Consider the following 27200-nt stretch of genomic DNA (forward strand, 5'->3'; position numbering starts at 1 on the left):
TGAAGAGAAATCTCCTCATGGCGAATCTAGGTGATAAGTAATTCACCTTAAGGTGACAAGTAATTCTCTAAATGCAAATTTGTGTGTGGGTAGATCTTCTCAGGGCGAATATGGGTGAGGAGAAATCTCCTCAAAGCGAATCTGGGTGAGGAGTATTCCCTTCAAGGGAAATCCAAGTGATGAGTGGAATCCAAGTGAGGAAAAATTCTCTCAAGATGAATCTGGATGAGGAGAATTCATGATGGAGCAATTTCAGCAAAAGAAAACAAACTTGATGGAGCCATGTTTCAAAAAGTAACTCATCGTAGTTCAAAAACTTGATGGAACCACCTAAAATCTCTTTTTCGATGTAGATGAAGTTGACATTCATATCTTTTTTTTTTTGGTTGAAGCAGGGTGATGTCATTCCTTTGCCAACGCTGAAACAGGTTGACATATTCATATCTATTTATATGTGAATCCAATAAATTGACTCTTTCAGAAAAGATATATTTTCAAGAATATCCCCGATATTTTCGTAATCTCATTTTTTCAAAATTCCGATAGATATATAAAAACTGATATTTTAATCCTTGGTTCAAACATGCTTTTCCACTTGCAATCTTACCAAAATGACTTAATTTGTAGACTGAATGTGCTGATCCATTGACATAATATGTATTATTATACCCAAATCCCATCTTTTGCAGTTTTCTTTAGGTTATTGATCGAGTTCAACAATACCCCTCGATAGTCTTATTTTGAGCTAAACCCCCGTCTCTGATAGAGGAAAAGGAAATGGGGGAGGAGTTACACCTCTGTCTAGTGACTAACTTTTATGTAACAACATAATTAAATATTAAATGAGTTTGTATTAACTACTGCCAGTCATTCAAAGAATGGATAGAGCCTTCTACACAAATAATTCAATTGTGTATCTCACCCTGTCAAACAGCTTCAAAGACACATGTAATCTCTAGAGAAAGTAGTCATTATGCAGCAAACTTTATACTTCATCTTCCTCTGTTATCAATATCATCAGACATTAGTACAATTAAACGTAGTACTTCAGCGCGCGTTGGGGCTGGGTACTCGATCATTGATTGAAGTAGTTGAGAAGCAACAATTACTGGCTTGTTTAGTTGTCTATACGCTTGAGTTATTTCCTTCTGGACTGTTAGAATCGAACTAGATAGTTGCCCGCGTGATGCTGCGGGGTTGCCCTTTTTTTTCTTCCTCCAACTTCTTTCATTCCACTAAATTGTAAACAGTATAGTGCAAAAGATGCAGGAAAGGTTGGCATTAAAACTTGTAGAGTTCTCCAAACATTAAGTACCCTGTCAGCTCCTAAAACATAATAATACTGACACACCAGGTACTCGAACAAAACAACAGAAATAATAAACTAAAACAATTTCAGGTATATAAGAGGAAATTGTGGTTGTCCGCTCTCTAACAATCAATTGTCTACATTATATCCATTTGAGTGAGAACTTTGGCAGTTGTTCATGCCTTCATTCTTCAAGTAAGAAATAAAAACAGAGAAACCTAAGGATTTTTGCATGCGATATCATCTTAAAGGAAGGTATAAAAACTCAAGTCTTGGGTAAAATGCCCGAGGAGCCAAATGGAGTAATAACCAATCACCTTTTTTTTTTTCCACCACTTGGTTTCTGATCAATCGTCAATTTGTAAAGAGATGAATGACACGATTTCTTGAGCCTTAATTTGTCACAGCAACCCTGAGTTCATTAGATCACATCTTTGACAGATGCTCCAAGTATCATCACATCTTCAAGTGGGCTGTATTTTAAAGGAAGGCATGTAGATTAGAGTTCTGAACACACCACGATACTAAATCCTCCTAAAATATGCTATATAATAGCAACCATAGAAAAGAAGTACATCGTGTACTATTAATGCCAAAGTTTACAAATCTATATACAGTTTCTATTTGCATAGGATGCATGGTGCAGGAAGGTTTTGGAAAGCCATGTGAAATGTGCCATATAGCTTCACACCTTCACCCCTTGTTTTTGTTTTAGCAGATTTGCCTAACCATATATGATTACCTAAATGCAATTTGTCTTGCCATCTAAAGAAATTCCATGCTAATGCTCAGATAATCAACGCATTGACTACATTGATAAGGAGACTCCAACTAATTAATGACAATGTTAAACCTTCGATTGCAGGACTACTTTAAACTGCAATCTGCATAAGCATACCTTACCTTTGTATTTCTCAAGTCCTCCTCTTTCTGTCTCGGTCATGACAATTGCAAGTGAATGGATCCCTGCAAACACAGACGATGAAAATCATGAAATTAATCCATCATTTTCTCCATTCATAGCAAAATCAATTGCATACTAAACCAAACAGTATAAAGTAAGAACTGAACCAAACAGTGACATAAAAAGTGAAAGAGCTAGAATGCGTCAGTATTCAGTAGCCAACAACAATATAAAAAATGTTGCCATATATATTAGTTATATCATGATCCTTGCAAATCTTCTAGCATTGTAAGGACAGACAATGAACAGCATAATCTACCTCAGCCTCTAAATCCTATTTAAGGAGGCTAGCTATAGATGTCCATCATAATCAAGCATTTTTATCGAGATGATTGTATCATTATGACATGCAACAATGGTTTGTATGTTTAGAGGCAGAATGGCAGAATCATGAAACCTTTTGAAAGAAGCAACTAAGCTCTCCTAGCAAAACATCAATGCTTTCGAAATCAATGGACATACTGTCTCCCACTGTTCTTTGTTTCCAACCATGAAGCAATTAAACCACATTTAAACAATTTCACCAACACAGTGGTAAACCGATTTTTGTACCTGAATTTCTGCCCCTTCTCAGGATTCAAAGACAGCCTAGTATTTTACAAAAAAAATAAAATAAAATAAAAATAAAAAGAGAGAGAGAGAGAGAGAGACAGCCTAGTAAACCTTCTGGTAGATATATACAATGGGAGTTTTAACATATCCCATTTCATTGGATGATTTCTTTCCTCTTATAAAGTTCTCAAGTTCTTACCATATACTTCTGTTATTTTATATTTCAGCTTTCTAATCTCTTTTTCACGTAACAACAACCATAGATTTCATCATAGGTTGCTTAATATGTATGGTGTAGTTCATTTAGAAGCTACCTCCTTCTGTTCTCCAGACTATGAACTCATATTTTCCCCAATTTATATTAACCGTGTTAAAACCATTATATCAAGTACAAAATAGCTGCCCTCAGTTCCTGCACATACATTTCAGAAATAGGTTCTAACGTTACAAACTTTAACAAAAGCAATGAAATTTGTTAGAAGATTTTACAAGAATTGAAGGCGAGAATTACCTGTTTGTTGAATTACTTCACTAACACAAAATGCAAACAATACACAGATTCAAAAGCATAAAGAGCAAGTAATAAGAAGTGTCAGGATTTTACGGTTTTCAATTAGGGTTTATGTCTGTTAATAACTTACCTATTTGTTAGGGTAGTGCAGTTATTGTTCTGACTTTTTCGTTGCACATTTACCACGTTTTTAGTTGATAACGTGGGCTTCTTCTAATCTTTTTGTTAGGGTCCATGTATGGATATAGCCGAAAGCTGTTGTTCAATACAGTACAACAATATTGGGCTATAGTGAGCAAATCCACAGTGACCTAATTATAATGGTCACAAATAATATAGATTTAGTAACCAAGCAGAGCTACTGGTCATTAAATCACTTGGCGGTAATAAAAATTGTAAGCCCGCCCATTGTATAATTTTTAGTGTCCGGTATATGACAAGTAGTGACCCAGTCCGGCTGGTAAGTAAAAATAGTGACCAAATTGAATCGCTCTCGGGGACTCGAGAAACCCCTTGTGTAATTAGTGACCGAACAAAATTAAAAATCAATTTCATAGACGCGGGATTGTTAGCGCCTTAGCGGTTTCTAATAAAAGAAAAAAAAAAAAAACAAAAGCTGAAGAGTTGAGCCATATCCGGACTCCCTCCACGGAAAAAGAATCAAAGAATTAAAGGAGAGAGGCCAGCTCAGATCGGCCGAATACCCAAGCTTGGGATTACCCAGATTAGTCCCAGTTTCCGAATCCTAGCTTTTGCTCTTATTAAAAGAGTAACATTGGTCAGATCCAGCCATTAATCACTACATCAACAACGAGCAGCATCAATTTGGCTCAAAGCCATCTTCCTTCTCTATCTCTGCAACTTGTTTGGCGGTCATGGTGGTCCTGATTCATTGGATCTATTGGGGTTTCCATGATCAATTTTCTTCTTGTGTTTACAGCTTCCATTCCCCTATCTTCTCACTCCCTCAAGCATAACCGTAATTCTCTCAGCGTCATCTCCATATCTTTGATCATTTCACGTTTTCTTTGCCTACCTTTAATTCGGCACCGTCGTCAAATTTCAGGGGGTTTGGTTCGCCTTGAGTAGTACAGCTTCCTCCGTTGTCTTCCGCAAACTCGACACCGATGATTTCCGCTACCCTCTCGTTAAGCAGGTGTGGGTAATTTTTCTTTACCTTGTTCATTGTTAAGTACTATTCAATTAGGATTAGGATAATTAGCTTTGATGTCGTTATTTTGCAGAACACATTGATTTTGAGAGGGATTCCAGGATTGATTGAAGTTGGAAAGATTCTACTAGGTAAGGGTTTTTCGTTCGATCAATTAAGCAGTTTCAAAATGGCTTCGGTTTTGTGTGTGTGTTTAATCAATTTTCCAATTTTCGGAAGCTTTTGGTAATGGACGCTAACTGGGGTTGGTTTCTCTTTTCAAACAGTTGGATAACTTGATAGGTGAAAAATCTGTATAGGTGGATTAGAGGCGCTCGTTTCGCTTGAATTTGATTGCTCACACTACGTTTACTGTAACAGTGGCTATTTGCAGGTAACTTTGTGTAAGTATTGAAATGTGTGTATTTTGGTTGCACACATTACGTTGACTAGTGTATTTTGATGATATTTATGTGTAAATCGTGCACGTTCGTGTAGAGAACGCTGTATGAACTCTACTTTTGGAAATGCAATACTAATTGGCTACTGGAGAAGTATGAATGTGTTGACATATGAGTGATAGAGATAGAACAGTTCAGATGTTCAGTGATTATGATATTGTTCTTACAGTATTGTCATGTTACTTTCTCTCAGTGATTGTCATTTGTCTGGATTAACTTTCCATGACTCCAGTTTGGCTATCCTAAAATCTTAGAACAAGGAGTAAGTGACTTTAATAGGCATATTTGTAGAAATTCTAGTAGAATATTCATATATCATTTGTTTTTCACCATAGCTAAGCAACGGTATAAGTTAAAATAAGTGTTGGTTTTTAGTCATCAGGACCTTCGGAATCATCAAGCTGATCAAGATAAACCATTACCTCCAATATACAAGGTTTGCACACGTCTTACCCATCTTCTTTTTTGGTAATTTTTTTTTTTTTATGGAAATATTGCAACATGCTGCAACCAAATTATGGTTTTTATGAAGAAAAGACAGGACGGGATGTGTTTCCCATGAAGTAGGACTTCAGGACCCTTCTCATGCATACCAGATTGGGTTGGTTATAAACAGGTAGTAAAGACTGTTTATGCTTCTCCCTATGCTTCTCCCAGCCATGTCAACTTTCATTTGGACTCGCAAAAGGCAAGTTTAGTTACTTTCTGATTAATCTGAATCATTGAAGTGGCCTGGGAGCATCAGTTTTTGTTATTTGATGTTAAAGAAGTCTCTGCATTGTGAACTCAAACTCAGAAAAAAAAAAAAAAAATGTGCATGATCGATCTAATTAAGTATAGTCCCCTAAATAAGGTTGGGTTGGTTATAAGAAAATAACAAAAAGTGAAGCTCCCATGATTCATTTCGTACTCTTTGTTTATATATGAGCAACCATTTTTTATTCTTATATGGTATTCATTAATGGTTAAAACTTAAATGTGGTTGCTGGTGTTTGTCAATTTGTTTATATTGTTTTTATTAAAATGGTATTATGATTGAATCTCTTGTCTCTTTGCTGTAAGACTTGCAATACTATTATCACCTTAACAATACTATTATGGTATAGTTGATGTCCTCTGCAATCAAAAGGCTATGTTATAAGTTCAAATAACAAACATTAATTTTATTGCATGTTGTTTACCACATTTCTTTTCATGAATTTTTTTATACCTTGTTTTCTAAACTGCGGTTTGTGCTTGGTTTGCATTGGTGATGTTGGATGCGCCTGTTTTGATAATTATTGTAGCAGATAACAATTGGTTTTATGATAGCTGTGTGGCTGACATGGAGGGCAGCTGAGGTAGAAAGACGATCTACCCAACTTGTAGAGGAGTTAGAGGCAATGAAGGCTAGTGCAGCTCAACAAAATGAAGAATTAGAGGCAGTGAAGGCTAGTGCAGCTCAACAAAGTGAAGAGTTAGAGGCAGTTAAAGCAAACCAAAACGAGACAGATGCACTTTAAAAAAATTGCTGGAACAATTTTCCTCTAGGAAATAAAGGTATGTAGTATCATGTTTATTAATTTAAGATGTTAGTTTATGAATAACACAACATGGTTTGTTCAACAAAGAAAATAACACAATTAAGGTTATTAAGAAGTGAATGATTATCTACCAGTATCACTGTTGTATTTTTTTTTCCCTGCAATCATATGTTAATTAGTTTACTTACTTGCTGCATATTTCTTTTTGTTATTGCAGATTTGTGAAGAGTGGTCCAAGGTTTGAGTTTTAAGCAATATACCTTTCGACTTGGTATTAGCTTTTGGAAAGACTTAAGAAGTACATACATCTCTTGACTTAGTTAGCTTTTGGAAATACATCATTATCCAAGTTTCTTTGGGTAGTTCTTCTGATGTTGATACTTATATATATAACTGACTTTGGATTTAAAGTTCAATAGTTTATGAGGGGGATGAGATACATATTTTATTGGAGATTATTGCTAATGTTATTTAGTATTATTATATAAATTTTAATATGTTATGTTGATCACCATTGAAATAAAATCTCATCCAAATTTTATAAAAAACAATTTAGCAGCAAATTTTTGTACCTAATGATGAAGAAGATTGAGATATAGTGAGTGACCAACCACAATGGTCACCAAATATAGCATGTGTGTCTTTTTAGTGACCAAATTAGATGTTTTAGTGACCAAAATTAGGTGTTTCAGTGATGAATTCTTTGGTCACTAAAGCAGGTCATATTAGTGACCATATTAATTTGGTCACTAAATTGATTTCATTTAGTGACCAACTTTGTGAACTGGTCACTAATTACTATTAGTGACGGCCCTATAGTGACCACCATATTTTAGTCACTAAACAGATTTAGTGGCCAAATTTGTCATCTTTTGTGACCATTCTTGTGGTCATTAATACCGGTTTTTGTTGTAGTGTATGGATTATTGATTCTGGTGCCTCTGACCATATGACTTATGATAAATCATATTTTACTGAATTGTCTTCCCCACCAGTGTCCTATGTCATCAATGCCAATGGTGAGACTTTTCCTGTGTTAGGGACAGAGTCAGTGCGTATTACTCCCACTTTAGAACTTCATAGTGTGTTATATGTGCCTGACTTATCTCATCACTTGATATCTGTTCCACAGTTGAATACTGAGTCTAAATGCTCTGTAATCTTCTTTATATACCTCCACTGTGAGATGAATCAAATATCTGACAATTCATTCTCTAAATCTCGTTATATTTAACTCTTTGGTATCTCCCCTTCAACCATAGAGCTCTAGACCGCTGTATCCAAACTGTTTCTTCTTGTGTAAGTAATTCTTGAAACTGACTTGTAATACTTGTTTCTCGGCCTTATCAGTGACGTGATAAGGTTTTGTAATAATTCATCAAGTATAGCCCTTAATTGCCCTCATCTCTATCCCTTTAAACATAAAAGTTTGCTTCTCCTAACCTGCTAGCTCACTGCCAGTTTGTTTAATTTGCTAACATATTTGACTCATATGATCTCCATCACTGCACCACTGCCTCACACTCTTAATGCATTGCCTAGTATTGCTCAAACCAAAACAGAGGTTTCATTCTTCTAGATTGAGGAACGGGAGCTTCACATACCTCTACTTACAAAGGATTGTGATTAGAGGAACAAGGAGGCAAGTGTGTTATACTAGAAGAGGGAAACAAAATCCTCAATTTCACTGTCCATAGACTCATAGCCATGTGTAAAGGGCTTTAAAGTATCCCATATCAATTATGGAGCAATCCATAACCGCCTCTCAGAAAGCTTGCATCTGCGTATGTCTTCTAGCCACTCCTCAGATCTTTTTTGAGTTATCAGCAATCTCATTGAAATCTCCTACAAGGAATCATGGTAGTGTAATCTATGATGCAAGCCGCCGCATAATTAAGTTCCAGGTTTCTTGCCAATCCGTAGTCTGCACATCGCCGTAAATTCCAGTTAAATGCCACTCATCTGGTGCACCCCTTGTTTCAATGGCGATGTCCACACGCCTAGTGGAATAATTCCCCAATTCTCACAGGCACTTCATTCATCAACAAGAATGCAATTCCACGACAGTCATCATCGTTAGGTGCTCCCAAATAGTTATCAAACCCTACATTGATACATAGGGTTTCCAATTGCTTTGCATCACACAATGTCGGGAGAAAAATGATTTTAACTTTTTCCTATCGAATCAAATCATGAGTGCTTGCCTGCTCGAGCTTTTGACGATCCACCTACAATTCTAGATAAGGATTCAGAAAGTCATCTTCCACCATTATTCTGTCCACCGCCGATTCGACCTAAAGTAACCACCGTCACCGTTTTGCCAGAGAGGTGTGCGCTCTTTAGGGTTTTTAGGAGAATAAAAGAAATAAACACTTATTTGGCCAGTCATTTTAGGGTTTAGGGGGAACATTTATCAATTTATTAACTATTTGGCCAGTCATTTTCTATGATCTAGTCTTGAAAATTTGAAGCAAATTTGGCCGCCAATACCCATTTACTACTACTGAACACCATATTCAACTAAAAGCATCATTAACAGACTCTCTACCTTTATTCATTAATTATCTATTTTAGAAAGCATCTTTTATTTTTTTTTATCAATTTTAGTAGCTGCACTAATGTTATGTGTAATTTATAAATACATTTAAACTATTTTTTTTCATTAAATATATAAATTTGAAAGAGAATTGATGCCGACATATTAAAAGTGGCAAGCCAAAATTTTTTGACTACTTTGACTAACTTTGACTAAAAACTTGCTAGCATTGCTTAATACTTGAATCATATTAGGGATCAAGATCTTTTATTAGATGCTTTCCAAACTTTCAAGTTTGATTATTGTTATGAAAAAACTTAAATAAATAAATAGAGAAGCGACATAACCTCGACAAATGTGTAGCTAAGATATTCCATTAACTCAATATGTGTGTGTGTCGTCTAATACATTTATTCAAGGATCCGGATCCTCTCTTTCCAGCCTTGTTTCTCCTCGACTTCTAATCCTAACCTTCCACTCAAAATCGAAAGGCCATAAATAGTCCACAATCAGCATCTGCCTATATCATTAATTGTCCAAAAGTTGGATAACGACGTCACACTTCTTTCTTCCCTCACTTCTGCAAAGTTTCAATCTTGCAGAGTTATATTTCCACCAATTAGTAAAGATCATGGCAAATATTCACAACCCATATCAGATTGAAATATCCAATCCAAGAGGTCAGCCACTAGCATATCAGATTGAAATATCCAATCCAAGAGGTCAGCCACTAGAATAAAAACCTTTGTGTTCCTTTAAACCCCGATCCCAAAATCCCCTTACGCATTCCTTGAAACACAATAGTTATATCTTGATGAAGGAATTTAACCCAGTTTTGTTTCAGAGAAATTGAAAACTAGATGTAAAGGAAGGAGTCGTCAGATTCTCGATCATGTAAAAACTTGGACATGGATGGAAAATTACTATTCAATTCATTCGCTTTGTATTACTTTCATTCATTTAAAAAAAGGGGGAAAAACTCACAAACAGTACCTGAACTACGGGCCACTAATAACTTTTGTACCTCAACTTCAAAAAATATCATTTTAGTACCTGGACTTTTCGCCCCGACCCAAGATTTATACCTGGAGTCACTAACGATGTTAGGGCCGTCATCTTTTGAAGGGTAGAATCGTCAAGTCGGTGTTCATCTTCTCCAAAATTGAAAATTCTTTCCTATGTCTCTGCAATCTAAACTTCTTTGGCTGGTTCCAACTTTGCTCTCCATCGATCATTAACGCTTTCTCCAAATCAATGGTCTTTTGCACTCCTTCATAATATTGCATCTGGAAGAGAGTTGAAGAAAGTTAACCCACATGCATGTTGTTGGGTTTATCTTATCTAGATGATCTGGATGGGATCACAATGATATCTTCTTCTCTTTTCTCTAAACTTGCAGAGGAGATAGTGGTGGGCTTTACTGCCCTTTTGGTCGTCAGGAAGAAGAAGAAGAAGAAGAAGAAGAAGCTCTTTCATTGGGGGGTCAAGGTCACACGAGAATAAGAAAGGGTATGTTTCTTGAATTGGGTCTGTTTCGATTCTGGGAATGATTACAACAAATTTGTCAATTTCTCAATCAATTATGAACTGGGTCTGTTTCTTTTGTTGAATTTATTACTCAAAATTAACAATTGCTTTCTGGGTTCAGATTATACTATCATTTTGGGGTTGTGTTTGAGTTCCAATATTGATTTGGTTATTAGTTTCATGTCATGAAAGACTTTAATTTTGTGTCTTGAGACTTCAGCTCTTGAATGTTAATGATTCCTTTTTGTTGTTGTTGATCGATTTGGGCCACATTTGGATCTTGTTCATAGAGTCTCTTGTTCGTCATGTTTTGTGTTTCTTATTTTCTCAGTTTGGGAGTTTTGTGAATTGGTCTCGTTTTTCCAATCAATCCCAAAGCAATATTGCAATCAGGGGAGTACTTTCTGGGCCTCCCTCGCTTCTTCTTCCTCGCGGAGGCCGATGAACAGTCGATGCTGAACCCTCCGCTGTCGCTGCAAGGCCTCAACGATTCGTCGAATGGGCTTGGGCTCATGGAATCCAACGACTGCGGCTTCAATGTGGGCTGTTGCTACTAGGCCACCGTGTTAAACTGGAACCAACACGAATTCGGCCCGCTGCCCAACATCGCAGTCGCGTTGTTGTTGTTGGCGGTGGCGGTGGCGGTGGCGGTGGTGTTGTTGTTGTTGGGGTTGGGCATGAAGGAGGGGTAGGAATTGATACCCATTGCTGCGGTGGAGGTTGCGGTAGGGCTTCCCATGAGTCCAATCAAGGAGAGAACAAGGAGTGTAATGGGGAAGCTGAGAGGGACGTACTTTGTCTAATGAATGAGAGAGAGAGAGAGAGAGAGAGAGAGAGAGGTGATGGAGAGACAGATTTGAAGAAGATGAACAGTGAAATGTCAGATTTACCCTTGTAAAGTTAACATTGTTAACGGCGAAATAGATCCCAGGTATGAATTTTGGGTCGGGGCAAAAAGTCCAAGTATCAAAATGATATTTTTTAAAGTTAAGGTACGAAAATTATTAGTGGTCCGTAGTTCAAGTACTGTTTGTGAGTTTTTCCCTAAAAAAAATGTAGGACTTTACCCATTGGTTTGGTATTGTAGCGTCGATTCCTCCAAATTTGGCTTCCGACGCAGAAGGGGTTGACCTCTTGGGATGAATTTGAATTGAATCATTTGATATAGAACACATGCACAATTCATTAAGAAGAAGAGCCGCCTCCCTCTTCTTCGTCTTTTCATCTTGTCCAACTCCAATTAAGGGTTTTTGTTACCGTGAGAGTTGAATTGATGGCTGCGGTGGGTAAGGAAGAAGTGGGGTACCACACTACCACAGTGACCCAGAGGAGGCCAAACGATTGCTGGCGATGCTAAGGGGCCAGCGACGAGGGACGATGAGGAAGGTGAAGGAGAGGGGAGGGAGAAATCATGGGATCAGCCCGGATCGAAGAAATCCATATGTTGAGCCTCAAAAATAGTATTCAGCAAGATTGAAACTTTGGAAGAAGGTGTCCTCGAAAATCCTCTGGAGTCTGGAGAAGAAGGGAGAGAACAAAAAGAGAAAAGAAAGAAAGGAAGAAGAAAAGAAAGAAACGTCGTCTAGCCCAATTTTTGGATAATTAATAATCAGACGCTGATGTGAATTATTCATGTGGCCTTTAGATTTCGACTAAACGGTTGAGATTGACAATCAAGGATAAACCAGGGTGAAAAGAGTTAAGGAGAGAATCCTGATCCGTTATTCAAATAATTAAAGACATTACAACTATAATATATATTTTAGGATCATTGAAACCTTACAACCGTGGAATCATCCTTGCAACATTAATATTAGCAGATTTAGTGTTATTTATATTTCCCACTATCTCCGACGATGTCATCTTCTCGAGTTCCTGCTGAAATCTCGCCATACTCCACGATGGCAAGCACACTGGCACCAAAATCCCGTCCTCTTTTTCCTTTTTGTGCTGAATATAGAAACTAAGAAACTTCAAGGCCTTGGCAGATCCAGAAAACGTTGGCTCTCCCCACCCCAAGTTGACATCTCCAATGCGGGTACGTCTATTATCTGAAACTGTGAAGTTCCCGGTCAATGTATATGGAGGCCGTCCTCTTATGACCATCAGATCTGCCACTGATCTCATGTACTCTTCATTCATTTCATCTTTTGCCTTCATCACCAACTCCAGTGCATATCCCAACGGACTTTCACACAATTGTTTCACTCCCGAAACAGCAGCTGGGTATGCGAATGCATTGCCGTAGTAACCCAAAGGAAGACGTAGACTGTTGCGCTTCCCACGTGCATTGACTATGCATGAAACCCGAACAACCTGTTCCGGATTAAGTTGTAGTGCAACTGTGCGGCACTTCCACAAACACGATGTTATAAGGTCGAATGTAGAGCAATTGGAAAGGTGTGGTGGAAGATGTTTCTTCATGGCCCTTATCTCGTTGGGACCAAAGTAGAAAGATTTTTGCACCATTACTGCCGCATCAGAGCCCTCATCTGAGTAGTCATCAATAATTTCCTCGTATTCGTGATGTACACATGTAATTCGTGGTGGATCTCGGGCATTCAAGACCTCTCGCTCCCACACTGGTGGAATAGATGGTGCACTTTTTCCTTGAACCATCTCCCCTACAGTGTTCAAGAACTGGACCAATCCAGGCGCATCACACATTGTATGGTTCAGGCGCAATGCAAATATGAAACCTCCGCATCTCAAAATTGTCATCTAGCAAATATGGTTTAGTCAGCGATTTTTATCTTCATGTTCTTATTATCATCATTAGAGAAAATTATAGTTTAGTGCTGTGCTGCATGAAAAAAGAGGATATATCTAGCTAGCTAGTAATAACCTGTAATAATTTATTGTATCTGTTGACTTACCTGAACTAACAACAAAGGGCAACCAAGAATGCCATCCGAGCCCGGGACATTACATAGGAAGTCCTCTAACACAGGGCAAGGGGGTAGAATAGCATCTCCAATTTCCTCGAGAGTAACGTCAGCATTAGCCCCAACGAACAAGACACCTTCTCCGTTGCAATCCACCATAAGCTTTCTGTTAGGCCCTTCCCTGAGCCTACCTGCCAAAGGGTAGTAATACACCAAGGCCCTACTTATTGCTTCCCTGATCACCCGAATAGGGTCCTTTCGGTTCGACATTGAAGGATTGTTCTTGTAGGCTATGATGACTGGTAACTGAAACCTAAGGCCTTGCTGGTCATCTATATCTGACAGCATCTTTGTTTCACTAGGAGTTGGCCTTGCCGGAGTTATAAGTTGTGGCTGGGTTCGATTAACCTGAAATACTAAGGAGCATGGCAACGCCATGGCTTGATAATCAAAACCTTCACAAAGAAAATAGTGTTGAATGAGAGGATAGTGTTGGATGACCACATGAAAACTACAAGATCGATAAATTTAGTAGCTATATATAGAAAAGATGCTAGAGGATACTTCTGTAAGCAGTCTACTTGACTGTATTGGGTTATTATCACAAACGTTTTCCACAATCAAAAACCTTCCCATCATATCAATATATACTACCAAGTATATCAATTTGGTTTCGCACTTGCAATTCATAACTTGCAAGTAGCAACTGTACCAGCAATTTTCCAGTGGTAATCTGAAGTTGGATAAAAACTTCTTTTACTTTTTTGGTCAAAGTTAGATGAAAATTGGGTGATCCTTTGTATTTTTGTTAGGTGACTTTGGTATATAATGTTAATCAGATAATTTGGGTACATGCATCAAAATTTGGTAGTCTGTGATACTAAATGAACTTGGTTGATAGATTAATTAATTAAAGGGTTTTTGTCAATTTACCCCATTTCTAGAGATTTTTTTCCCACTCACCCCATTAAGTTTTTTTAATTCCCTCTTACCTAAAACACTCTAAGGAGATATTCCCTAATACCCCATTAAGATTTTTTTGTTTTGTTTTTGTTTTTTAATACCATTTTACCCTCACCCTTTGTTATTTAGAGAGAGAGAGAGAGAGAGAGAGAGAGAGAGAGAGAGAGAGAGAATGGAAGAGAGAGAAACCATATGAGACTTCGCTGGAGCCAGTCGCCGAATTACTATCACCGATCGCCGGAATCTGGCCAACTTTCGCAGGAATCCGATCAGCCATCAGAAATTTCTGAAAACATCTATTGTGACGTCCCGAACCCGAATTCACCGGGTTACTAGTCATTTGGACGGTAAACAACTTTTACTTTCACTTTTACTGTCGTTTCAATGCTTTTAGGGGGCCCTAAAAGTTGACTTTTTGTTCGGGTCAAAATTTGAGAAAATTTCCTTCATGAAAGTTGTAGAGGACGTTAAACCGAGCGCGTGCATATGTGGTACGTAAAAATCGGAGTTCGTATACGAAAGTTATAAGCGAAATGGTAAAGTTACTGTTTATGGTAACTTTCTATAAATAGGACGAGTTATTGTGGTAACTCGTCATTTTTCTCTCTCCCCGATTTTCTCCCCCTCTTCCCCCGCGTCGCCTTCTCTCCTTCTTTTTCCGATTTCTTCACCGTCCGGCGTCCGATTGACTCAAGGCTAAATCAAGGTCGGTTACTTGAACGAACTACACCTTGAAACTGCATAACGAAAATCAAATCTTCTTTGGATTAAGTTTTCCCTTTGCAATTTTAAGTCAACGACTGGAGTAGCTGATAATCTCGACAATCTCGATTACACAAGCAACCAAAACATATACTTAGAATCCCAAATGTATCAATGTTCCAAGTTGGATACCCTTGTCTTACCTAACTATGTAATAGTACATACTCACAAGTACACAACTTCGACGTCAAGAAATTTAGGTCAAATAATAGTTCAGATGACTCATGGTATCAATATCACAAACTATATTATTATTATTTTCTTCCAATTGAGATTTAATTATGTTTTGAATATTTGAGATTTAGTTTATCGAGATTAGTATTGAAATTCCTTCCCGAGGGCTTTTCGTAGATTTTTGAGATAGTCATTCATGAGTTATTGAATTGAGGAATGATTTTCGGGAAGTGACTGATTCAGAAAATATTATGAGAATTTTGGATTTCGAATATCGATTTTTATGAGGATTCACGAGTACGAATGTTTCATCGAATATTTGAGCATGATTGATTTATCGAAATTTATTGAGCTTTGAGCTCCGCACTTATCAGCCTTGAAGTTAGATTGAGTTTTCTTTCCGAAAGCATTTATTGATTTACAGAGTATTTGATTTTATGCTTTCGAGGATGCTTTCGAGGATTTATTGAGATATTGAGGTTTGATTTAGTGAGTTAATTCTGAGTTATGCTTTCGGTGAATTATTATTGATTTATTGAAGTAATACCGAGTTTCTTTCCGAAAGCAAGTAATTGAAAGAGGTTATTTTCAGTTTCTTGAGGAGGCTATTCAGTTTAGTAAGGAGGCCAGTTTTGGCGCATGCGTATCTTACCTAGTTGGCAGTCCCTTCTAGGTAATGGTCTGGTTGGCAGTCCCTTCCAGACTACAGCTCGGTTGGCAGTCCCATCCGATGCGTCACCTGGTTGGCAGTTCCTTCCAGATGACATGAGGTAGTTGGTCGGCAGTCCCGTCTACTACCTGGGGTTAGTCGGCAGTCCCGTCTACTACATGTGGCTAGTTGGCAGTCCCATCTATCCACCGCCTCCTATTTCGGTTGGCAGTCCCTTCCGATGCGTCATCGGGGTGGCAGTCCCTCCTAGATGGCATGAGATGACTAGACAGCAGTCCTTTCTAGTCATCAAACGAGCCTCATGAAAATGATGTTTTTATAAGGATTGAGGATGAGATTTTAAGAGACTTCAAGATGTTCTTATTACGTGATTGAGATTTCAGTAAAGAGGATGATTAAGAGTGTGTTCAAGATTGTTACTGCATGCGAGGTTTTAGAGAATAACTTGGGAAAGCATTAAGTTTTACTTATTCATTTGAAATTACTTATTTTTCGTCCACTCACTCTAACAGATTTTAAATGTTTTCCCCTGGGCCCTTCGGTTTTAAATGCCCAGTTTGCAGGCCAGTTTAGCTTGAGGTCGAGCGTACTTGGGGTTGAGGCATAGCTGTCATAGCTTCCACATTATAAGAGCATCGGTCATTTATCTTGCTTTCTATTCTCTTGTTCGCCTGTATATTAGATTGCTCTGATAACCTATGAGATTAATATTCTAAAATTCAGAATTGTTTATGAAATGAGAGATGTGAGATGTTGTGATATAGGGAGCAGGGTGGCTCCAGGAGAATAAGGATGGATGATTTAGAAGTGTGGATGTTTTTCTACAGGTTTTGGGTTGTCCATTTTTAGGGGAAGTTCTGTCAAATTTTTGGTAGAATTTCTTCTAAAGTGGGCCCCGCAAGGCCTCTTCGGATTTCAGGGTGAAATCCGGAGCGGGTCCTGTCATCTATTGCCCCAAATAAACGTGTATTGTCTCCCAATAGACGTCTATTGGAGGTCTATTGCCCCCAATAGACGTCTATTGTCCCCCAATGGACATCTATTGGCCCCCTAATAGACGTCTATTAGCCCCAATAGTCTATTGCCCACTAATAAACGTTTCGATTACTGAAATGGAAACTAATCTTCCTAAAATTAAACAACTAAAACTTTAATTAAAGAAAAAAACGAAGAGATTATATCAATTCAAAACGTCTATTGCCCTCCAATAGACCTTTATTGCCCATTGATTTTTTTTCTTTTTTCTTTTCTTCTGGGCTTATGTTGTCATTTTCTCTCTGTCAGTAGTCCAAAACGTCCAAAACAGTATTCAACCAAAAGTTGGGGTTTGTCATCGGAAAAAAAAAGAAAAAAAAAAACAAAAGCTGAGGTTTGCCTTTTATCTTTGTTTGCATCTAAGACTAATAATAATCAAAATTTCAAGTTTGCAAATTTTAGTTTTGATACCCATATTGCCCCTGGACTCGAAACTGTCCCACCTTGCCAAACCTTGTATCTTTACGATTCTGGAAACACTAGCCAGCAGACGGTAATAATAATTGATATGTGAACACAGTTGAAGGAGAACTAACTAGACATACCATGGACTCTTATTAATTAAATAATACATCCATTTCAACTTGTTCTTTTGTCATATTTACACCTGATGTATGATTGGAAAGATAGAAAGAAAAAGAAAGATGAGAAACGTGCAATGCAGCTATTCTCTTCTTTTTGATAAATAGTAATTGTTGCTAGTCAAACCTGCAATTTTGACTAGATCTGGGCATCAATCCAATGCTAATTTCCAGTGGCATATGCATACCTATCAACGCCGGCGGTTTGCACCGGCCATAGACATACGACTGGTAGCTTGGAATTTCCAAATTGTCGACGATTCCTGGGTTAGACACGGCCTTGTACACCACCGGAGCCTCCTGCAAATACCCTAGAGAGAGAAAGAGAGAGAAGAAGAAGAAGTCGACGCCAGCGGGGAGAGAGAGAAGAAGAAGAGAGAGAGAGAGAAGATGATGAGAGAGAGTATTTATAATTTTTAATTTTTTGGAGCCCAAAATCATCATTTAGTTGTTAAATTGGGTTAATGGGAATAAAAATCTCTTGGTGGTGTAGTGGACTAACTTTATCCTATTTTGGTGCTATGGGTCAAGGACCCTTAATTAAATGTACATAGATATATTAATTGATTGACAGATAGATATATGTTTATAATGCCGCTGTAAATTTCAGGTTAGTGCTTATTACTTGTCCAAGTTTATAGTTTTTTTTTTTTGGTAGTGAAATGTTGGTCCTAAAAACTTGTCACCATATTCTCTCGGCTAACAATTGGTTTTAATACAAATTAAATGCAATTGAAGATTCGCACAGAGAGAGGTAATTTTTTTTTCTCACTCTTTTCTCTTTGGTTGTTTCACACAATGAATCTTATGCAGAGAGAGAACCTCTCTTAATTTTCAGCTTTGCAAATTTCAGATTGATCTATTGGGTTTACAAGGTTCAATCTTTGCATCAATGAGTTGGAGCTTTGAAAAAACGTTGATTGCACTGGGATTTAGCTTAAAGTAAGAAAGATTGAGTTTGTGATTTGAAAAACTAATTGGGGTTTTCTATGTTGTGTCAAATTGCGTAGCAAGTTACCAACTAGGAAAAGGAATCAAGGAATGGGTTTCATATGAAATGACTAGAATTCAGGTAAGTTTGTACGTACTAGATTCAAAAACTTAACTTCTTCGGTAACAAAAGTCAATTGATGGAGGTTTGAGATAACAATAGTCTTTAGGTCTTCATTATACTCAAAAGCCCACTTTAATCTGCACGAGATAATTTGACAATGTCATTTGTTACTCTTCTATCCCAAACAGGGCCGGCCTTGAGCTGTTATTGAAAATTTCCCAAAAATTAGCTGGCTGGAAGAAAAGGACCCTTTCAAGAGAAGGTAGACTCACTTTAATCAAGTTAAATCTTGCAGGTATGCCTAATCACACCATGTATTGTTTTAAGTGTTCTAAGAAGGTAACAGATATTATAGACAAGCAGGCCAGATCCTTTTTCTGGGGCTCGGATGTGAGATGCCCGCCAGTAGCTTGGGAACAAATCTGCCAACCAAAATCTTTGGGGGGTTTAGGCATAAGACCCTCTGCTTACTTTAATAATGCAGCTCTTGCTAAATTAGGCTGGAAAATCATTACTGATGAGACAAAAGTATTTAAGAAACACCTCCTTCTTTCAGGCAAGAAAGAAGCAATCGTTCTCTTTTGCTTGGAAAGGGGTCTTAGATGCTCGAGAGCTAATTATGAAAGGAATCAGATGGATACTAGGAAATGGCAAAGTAATAAATTTTTGGACTTTCAACTGGGTTTTTGATCACCCGCTGCATATTTATGTTGCAGAGGAACAGAAGCCCCTCATCAATTGGGATGAAACAGTGGAGGACTACATGAGCAACAAAACCTGGAACAAAGGTAAGCTTTCTCAACTATTGGAACAGCACATTGTGCAAAAAATTGTTGGAGTTCCCATTCTTGCATCTGAACAAGATGATGAGTTTGTCTGGGGACCTTCCTCCAATGGGCTCTTCACCATTAAATCAACTACTTGGCTTCAGCTTAATCACAAGGAAAAACATAGCCAGATAACCCTCTTAACCAATATGTGGAAGCTACATGTTCCACCTAAAATAAAAATGTTTGCTTGGCTTCTACTTAGAGGTAGACTAAAAACGAGACAGATTGACCAGGTTTGGTGCAATGCAAGATAACTCTTGCCTTATTGGTCATACTGACAATGAAATAGCAGATCATCTTTTCAGTTATTGCAGCTTTGCTACGGAAGTTTGGAGATTGGCAGGTTTGTCCTCCTCCCTGAATTGGAATGATGGTTATTTAAAAGTCTTTCATGAACTTGTGCTTTCCGATTCCTCTGATGGTCAAATCTTTGAGAAATTAATTACCATATGTTGGCAAATATGGAAAGTGAGAAATGACACAATCTTCAGAAATGTCCAAACAAACCCACAATCTGTGGTGGTGGCTTCTGCTGCTATCCTCCATAACATACCTAATCATAACAGGCAAGCAGGGAGAGATTTACTTCAAACTCAACCAACCACTATTAAGTGGACTTCTCCACCTGCTCATTGTGTTAAACTAAACTTTGATGGCTCTGTGACCAGAACCTCTGCAGCTGGTGGATTCGTAATCCGGGACAACCATGGCAAACCCTTGATAGCCGCCACAAAAAATGCTGGTGTCACTATTGTACCAGTTGTGGAGGCCGTTGCACTAAGAGATGGACTACTTTGTGCTCGTAACGAAGGGTACACAACAATCGAAGTTGAAGGGGACTCCAAATTAGTCATTGACGCAGTCAACAAATGCATTCAACCCCTCTAGAGGCTGCTTAAAATTATACACGATATCCATGCTTTAACTACTTGCTTTAGATAGGTGAGCTTCAAACATATTTTTAGGGAAGTAAATTTTGTAGCAGATTCTTTAGCAAATTTAGGGCATCATGATGTAATGAACTCCACTTGGACCAATAGGGTTCCTCCGGAGGCCTCAACATCCTTATTATTTGACATTGTAAACTGTGGATGCCCTAGAGGCTTCCATATTTAATTATAGTCTTTTAGTATAAAAAAAAAACTGAAAAAAGTAATTAAATATCTTATATAATTAAGCCAATTCTTCATGGAATGGTTAAAATTTTAAACTACCATATATTCCCCCACATAATATAAATATTATAAATAAATTGTTTCTATATGAGGATAAGATAGTCAATACACTATATCATATTTGAAAAATTTGCAATACCTCCCATGAAAAAAGGAGAAATTTTCCTAAAATTAGGAGAGAAATTGCTGTAACTTTTTTAATTTAAGAAAATAAAAAAATAAAAGCCAATTCCGCACATGTTAAGGGGCTAGTAAGTTAGAAAAGGAAAAGCTAAACATGTGCTGTAGGGAGCAGCCCACGTGACCAGCCCAAAAGAAAAAAAAAATAAGAAGAAAAAGACGTAGAAAAACTTAAAAAACATAACAAAAATGTGCCTTGCGGTAAAAGCTAGCATTTATTCATTCAACAAGATCAAGACGGTAAAAAATTTATATAGAAATCTTAAAAAGAAGACAATGAAAATATTAATTTAACTTGGGTACTTGGATTGACTCTTGGATAAGAGGCTTTGTCGCACAATTTGTAAGTTGAAATTGATTAAATCTTACCTTTGGTCTATTATGTAACAAGAGAGATTGAGTGGTAGACTATGATATCAATTGAAAAATATATTGTTGAAAAACTTGATTATGTAATTTTGATTAGCACATTTAGATCTAAAAATGCAAGACGAGTCATATTTCAGTGATATTATGAAATCTTAATATTAAATTGATTTGAGTATTATTTTTAGCCTCGAAATTCCATTCCCCTGAGGCCTCTAAAGTCACAAAGGTTAGCGGTAGTAATCACAACCCAGATATTTTCACAAAGTTTCCTAATGCCATTTGTGAGCTTCTAGTTCATTCAATGACTGCATAGTATCCTCACATGTTTCACAACAATATTAATTAATCATGCAGACATGCGGCGCATCACCAAAAGCCACCTATCTGCGTTGGAAATGATCGATTCACATTTCATTAATTAGATATTGATCATGCAGTGCATCACCAACAAGGTTTTAAATATCGGTATTTTCATATCTTTCGGTACTTTGAAAAAGGGAGATATCAGAAATACCAGGGATATATCGGGGATACAGGGTACGAAAATATCGTTTTTGAAAAAAGTTAATTTATTAGAAATTTAGAACTACATATAAATACATATGAAAGTCAACTTCATCTACATCCAAAAAGAGACTCTAGGAGGTTGAAAAGCCGCTCACTGGTCTATGAAAATGCAATAATCAGACCAAGATATATGACCCATATAGTGCGAATTATAGTGATGAACATGATAGTTATAGATCTCTTTAGAGCTGCTGACTGTTTCCCCTATAAGGGGATAATAAGGATGAACCCAACTGGATGACTGATCATATACTTCTCCATATTGATTATATCCATAAGCATCATAACCAAATTGATTGTTGCCTTCATGAGATTCATTTGAGATCTCACTGTGCTCTGTGCCTAAACCGATAGAGTCAAAACTTAAGGCAATTGAAGAAACATCATATGGAGTACTTTGATCATCAGTTGCACCTCTAGTCCTCCTCCCATATTGGGTCTTCTCTTGAGCACCATGACCAGCTGTTCTCACTCCGTGGTCTTCATCTTGGGTGGCATGATCCAAATTACCTTCACATGTAAATTGGAATCCTCCATCCACAAAAGATTGTCCATATTCATATCTTTCACCTCCACCACTTGTTCAGCTTCCACCCTCTCTCCACCATCATCAGAACTATTTGGAGTTGCTGTACCACCCCACGCATCATCACTATCTGAATTATCTTCTTGGTTTTTAACAACTTCTTCAGATAAGACTCTCTCTACGTTGATTCCAGCATTAGTTGCAGTTTCTACAACTTGTGGAAGAGGTCTTCCAGCTTCATCATCGAGGTGTGCAGGCATAATCCAATCATGAAGTGGATCAATGCCATTATCAAGCGGCTCGCTTGCAACATGAAGTAGATCTATATACCTATTCACATATTCCATCTGATAGTTACTTTAGCATTTGAACTTTTAGCTTCTTTATACTATTCAACTATAGACTACACAGTAGCTTCATTATTCCTCACTTTTTCAAGATGCATAGCTAAAATTTAATACTCCGTACTCTACACTCTCTTCTCATCATGTCATCCATATATGGTTCCTTGACTTCCTTTTGCAATGTCATTTGGTTTCATTTGAATAATTGAACCTTTATGGCTTTATTTTCTTTCTATTATTCAACTACAAAGTTACAAACTACATACAGAGTTACAGACATAGTCATAGACTATATAGTACAAATCTCTCCTCACACAGATTTGCATTTAGACTTTTAAAGAATTACTTCTCACCCAAAATCGCCTTATGGGTATTTCTCCGGGGTAAAGATTCGCCTTGAGGGGATTTTTTTCCTCACTTAGATTCGCCTTGAGGGGATTTTCTACTCACCTAAATTCACCTTGAAGGGATTTCTCCTCACTCAGATAGTCAGATTTGCCTTTAGGAGATCTCTCTTCACACAGATTTTCATTTAGAGAATTACCGAGTTTTTTTATTTTTACCTCAAATTTTGCAGATATTTCTTCACTTTATCGGGGATATATCGCAAATATCTAATATATCGGGGATATTTGACGATGTCGGAGAAATTTCGCAGAAACGGTAAAAGATAAGATATTTACCCCCTAGATATATCGGTCCATCGAAAAAAGGAGATATCGGGGGATATATCAGAAATATCGTAGAGATTTAAAACCTTGATCACCAAAAGCTACCTATCTGCGTTGGAAGTAATTGATTCACATTTCATTAATTGGATATTGATCTATCTCCGTGCGTCCTTTCAATTCACGGGTGTTACAGACTTACATCATGTCTCTGCCAATTCCTTGAACGGTTGAACCTGAGTATATGAAATTTATTTCATGTTTATGTGCGCAAACATATTGATTGGTGTTTAACATGTAGGAATTGTTTTATCACTATTCTCTCTCTCTCTCTCTCTCTCTCTCTCTCAACCTTTTGCACTGGGTTTCCTCTCCACCAAGACAAGAGTCAGTGACGATTTTGCTTGGACTTTGGCCTAGATCAGAGGCATCTAGTTTAAGCTTTTTTTTTTTTTTCCCACATCTATCTTTAATTTCTTCGTTTTCTGAAAAAAATTTCAGTCCTTGTGCATCACTGTATCCAGCGATTCTGATCTCCTTCCTTCGATCATGGTCTTCTGCTCCTATAGTACTATAAGCATAAGCTTCATAATTAATTAGAATCTAAATAAATTTTAATTTCGTTGAAAAAAAAATCCCAATAGAATCTCTTAGTCGATTGTTGATAAAGTCTACAAGCCTCATAATGTACTAAAAAGATTCATCCTGAATCAAAAGAATGAAATTTCTTTTTGTTTAACTACACCAAATATGGACTTTAGATTCAGTCACAAAACTTCTCTAAAAATATATTCTGACTAAAATAAAGCTAAATTTGTCCCTAATAGAAGGAGTGATGAATTAGCCATCTGTCTCTAAATTAAATGGTTGTGTCTTTAATGCTTATTAAAGAGAGCTAGAAAAAGAATATGTCCCTATGAAAGAAACAGCTACACATGTGATGTGTACAATAGCAACCACTGACAATACAAACTATGCCACCTCTACTTCTTTTAGAAACAGACATTTAGTATTATTAAATGTCTCTAATGCATTTGAATTACTACGATGACAACCTATTACAATCCAATTTTTTTGAAGTAGAAGTTAATAACATTAGATCAACACCCAAAACAGCTAGAGACTACAAACATTTAATAATAGAGAGATTGGCGGGGGAACAAACAATTCTCTATACAAGCACTGCAACTCATTACAAACAAGAGACGCTCGCATAAATGCAAAACCCGCTCACATAAATACAAAACTAGTAAAAACATAAATAGCATCGCCTTTTGTAGAAAAAATCGATCATCTGAACCGCACTTGTCTACACTCAATTGTGGTAAATATGAAGAATAGAAACATCTCAGAAATCTCCTAAAAAATCTATTCCTGCACATTCAAGACTTGAAAAACCTTAAAAAATATATATAAAAAAATAAAAGCAAGAAAGTGAGTTCATGTAGTAGACCCATAACCTAACAACCGAACCCATTCTCTATACCCCATATTTTGGATCAAACAAAGGAAACCAAGCCTAAAGACCGAGCCCAGAAAGACCCATCTCCCTTGCCGACCATCCAAACTGGACTGCCTTCTTCGTCCGATCTCCGGCGGCCGGACCTATCGCTAAACCATTAGCAAAAGCCACTGCTTCCACCAAGCTTTTTCCTCTACATTAGAAGTTGCTGCTCGAGTTTCAGTCGTAAATGACGTGGATCAAACCCAACCTTAAACACTGCTACCCTGCAACCCCAACCTGACCTAGATCATTGAAGCCTGCATCACCAAGATTGCCACTGGAACCACTGTGAACCCAAACTTCAATCCTCTCCTAACCACTGCAACAGCCAATCAGCCACTACAACCTCTATTCACCACAATAGCCAACCACAGCAACCTCATCTGCTACAACCTTACACCGCAACAACCTCGCCTCCCACTGATTACACACATTTCTATGTATGTAATTGTATCTAAAATATTATAAATAAGTTGATCCTCAAGTCAATTATTATGTAATTAATCAATTTTTATTTATTGTGTAGGAAATAAGCGGAATTGCTTAAATGAGAAAAAATAAAGCGACATTTATGCAAATTAGAGTATTCCGACCACGGTCAAAGCTAAGGAAGAATCAGAATGCAATTCATGGTTGTGTGCGCAGGTCCTTGAAATTATAAGGAGCAAAGGAGCAGAAAGAAAAGGAAAAAAAAAATGAAAGGAAAAAAAAGTAGAAGAAAGACTCATCCAGAGTTTTTTTTTTTTTTGGTTGTGTGCGCAGGTCCTTGAAATTATAAGGAGCAAAGGAGCAGAAAGAAGAGGAAAAAAAAAATGAAAGGAAAAAAAAGTAGAAGAAAGACTCATCCAGAGTTTTTTTTTTTTTTTGACGTTTGGACGACAGTAGTAACCACACACACACCCTCATGCAGTGTATCCCAGCGTAGCCGGACTAATCACTACACCGCAGATGCACGAACCTTTGGTGTTTAATCAACCTAGGTCCCTCAAATCTGCTGGCCACAGGTAGAGCTGAGATTCGAACGCTAGACCTGGGGGTTCCAGACTAATCATCCAGAGTTTAGTTAACCAATTAAACATTGGTTAATTGGCAGCCATCACGTGGCCAAGCATGCCCATTGTCCCCTTTTTTGTTCCACGCGCAGCATCAGCCCATTAATTAGAACATGATCATAAGCTTTTCTCTTCTCTCTCACGTGCGCAAACACCAGATTATTTTCTTTTGCCCACCAATCAGACGCTGACACGCAGCCCTTATCCACTCCTTAAAAGCCATCCATTTCTATTCATCCCCACATTCCTTTCTCTAACCTAGCCGCAGACAGTGGGGAGGGTTGCTGCCCTCTCCCTCCTCCCCTTCCAATTTTCTTATTTTGCTTACTTTTTTTTTTTGAGGGAAATTCTCATACACCCCAAATCCACCAATATACTTCCCATACACCCCACAAACTTATTTTTATCCCACTTACACAAAACTTTTCACTTTTTCTCCCTACTTTTTCAAAATCACTCACTATTCATCCCACTAATACCCCTCTCCATCATCCTTTTCTTTTATCTTACACACTTATTATTTTTTGATAAAGCGTGGTGGGCTCATTTTGAAATTATTTGTCTAGACTATAATTACATATCAAAATTTCATCCTCTATATTCAAAGGTAAGCAGTTAAATTTTATTATTCATAATTCTGATCGTTGACAGACTTGAGTTAATTGCTATCTGTAATAGTACAAGCAAAGAATTGAAAAAGGAAAAAGAAAAGTTGAGAAAGTTGAAAAACTTTAGAGAAAGTCTTAACAGAGAAACTCTCGATTACTGGGATATCATCTTTAGGATTCAAACAAGAATCTATAAAATTGAGCAGAATATCGAAAATTAAATCTTAAAGAGGAACAAAAACCTCTTGATTATTTGAGCATTGGCTAGATCCGCAAATCACTGGTATCAGAGCTTGCAAAGAGCTCAAAAGGGGAATCCCCAATGGGGATAATGTCAGAATTAATATTAGAGAAGTTGAATTCTCTACTAAAATCCTCTGATGAGAAACATCAGAACTTGCAGAAAGAATTATCTAGATGTCAAGATCATCTAGAAAAACTACCTGCCATAATCTACCAATTGGAAAAATTGGAAAACAAAATAGATTATATCAAGGAACTTCCAAAAACGGAAGAAGAAAAGCTAACAAGTGTTAGTAGAAAAATCAATGAACAGCAAAAAACGCTGGATTCTATGAAAAATATACTAAAGGACAAGAAAGTGCCTACAGTAAAACCAAAGAAGGCTAATGGATTTAAACCATTAGAGAGACCAGAGAAGAATCCTGTTCCAAACATGATTTTTCTAGAACCATTTACTAGTCATACTAATATTTGGTA

The 27200-nt window shown here is 37.3% G+C and overlaps 2 protein-coding genes and 1 long non-coding RNA gene across 4 annotated transcripts; 1 reads left to right on the forward strand and 2 right to left on the reverse strand.

Annotated features, from left to right (window-relative positions):
* Positions 1-1377: 1377 nt before the first annotated feature.
* On the reverse strand, positions 1378-3409 carry LOC121050482. 2 transcript variants are annotated; one of them, XR_005803108.1, is made up of 4 exons: positions 3337-3409; positions 3140-3237; positions 2213-2275; positions 1378-1782 (listed from the first exon to the last, which is right to left on the reverse strand). It is a non-coding gene; the product is annotated as an uncharacterized LOC121050482 (long non-coding RNA). The 2 variants fall into 2 exon arrangements; XR_005803109.1 differs by lacking the exons at positions 3140-3237; positions 3337-3409 and adding an exon at positions 2671-2865.
* A 360-nt stretch (positions 3410-3769) lies between these two features.
* On the forward strand, positions 3770-6955 carry LOC112179013. Its single transcript, XM_040511420.1, has 7 exons — positions 3770-3796; positions 4403-4492; positions 4816-4880; positions 5323-5383; positions 5564-5635; positions 6237-6486; positions 6688-6955. Exons 1-6 carry the CDS (start codon positions 3770-3772, stop codon positions 6447-6449), a joined length of 528 nt encoding a protein of 175 aa, XP_040367354.1. The 3' UTR covers positions 6450-6486; positions 6688-6955.
* A 5357-nt stretch (positions 6956-12312) lies between these two features.
* Positions 12313-13856, reverse strand: LOC112177778 (alcohol acyl transferase 1 allele RGa). The gene is made up of 2 exons (XM_024316033.2): positions 13410-13856; positions 12313-13254 (listed from the first exon to the last, which is right to left on the reverse strand). Exons 1-2 carry the CDS (start codon positions 13854-13856, stop codon positions 12313-12315), a joined length of 1389 nt encoding a protein of 462 aa, XP_024171801.1.
* Between the last annotated feature and the right edge of the window lie 13344 nt (positions 13857-27200).

This window comes from Rosa chinensis, chromosome 7 (genome assembly GCF_002994745.2).
Source record: "Rosa chinensis cultivar Old Blush chromosome 7, RchiOBHm-V2, whole genome shotgun sequence".
NCBI lineage: Eukaryota > Viridiplantae > Streptophyta > Magnoliopsida > Rosales > Rosaceae > Rosa > Rosa chinensis.

Coding starts and splice junctions, on each gene's coding strand:
- LOC112179013 (XM_040511420.1), top strand. CDS start 3,770: ATGACAAGTAGTGACCCAGTCCGGCTG. Junction 4,493..4,815: donor GCTACCCTCTCGTTAAGCAG/GTGTGGGTAATT, acceptor TAGGTGGATTAG/AGGCGCTCGTTTCGCTTGAA. Junction 5,636..6,236: donor TTCATTTGGACTCGCAAAAG/GCAAGTTTAGTT, acceptor TTATTGTAGCAG/ATAACAATTGGTTTTATGAT.
- LOC112177778 (XM_024316033.2), bottom strand. CDS start 13,856: ATGGCGTTGCCATGCTCCTTAGTATTTCAGGTTAATCGAACCCAGCCA. Junction 13,255..13,409: donor GCCCTTTGTTGTTAGTTCAG/GTAAGTCAACAG, acceptor CATATTTGCTAG/ATGACAATTTTGAGATGCGG.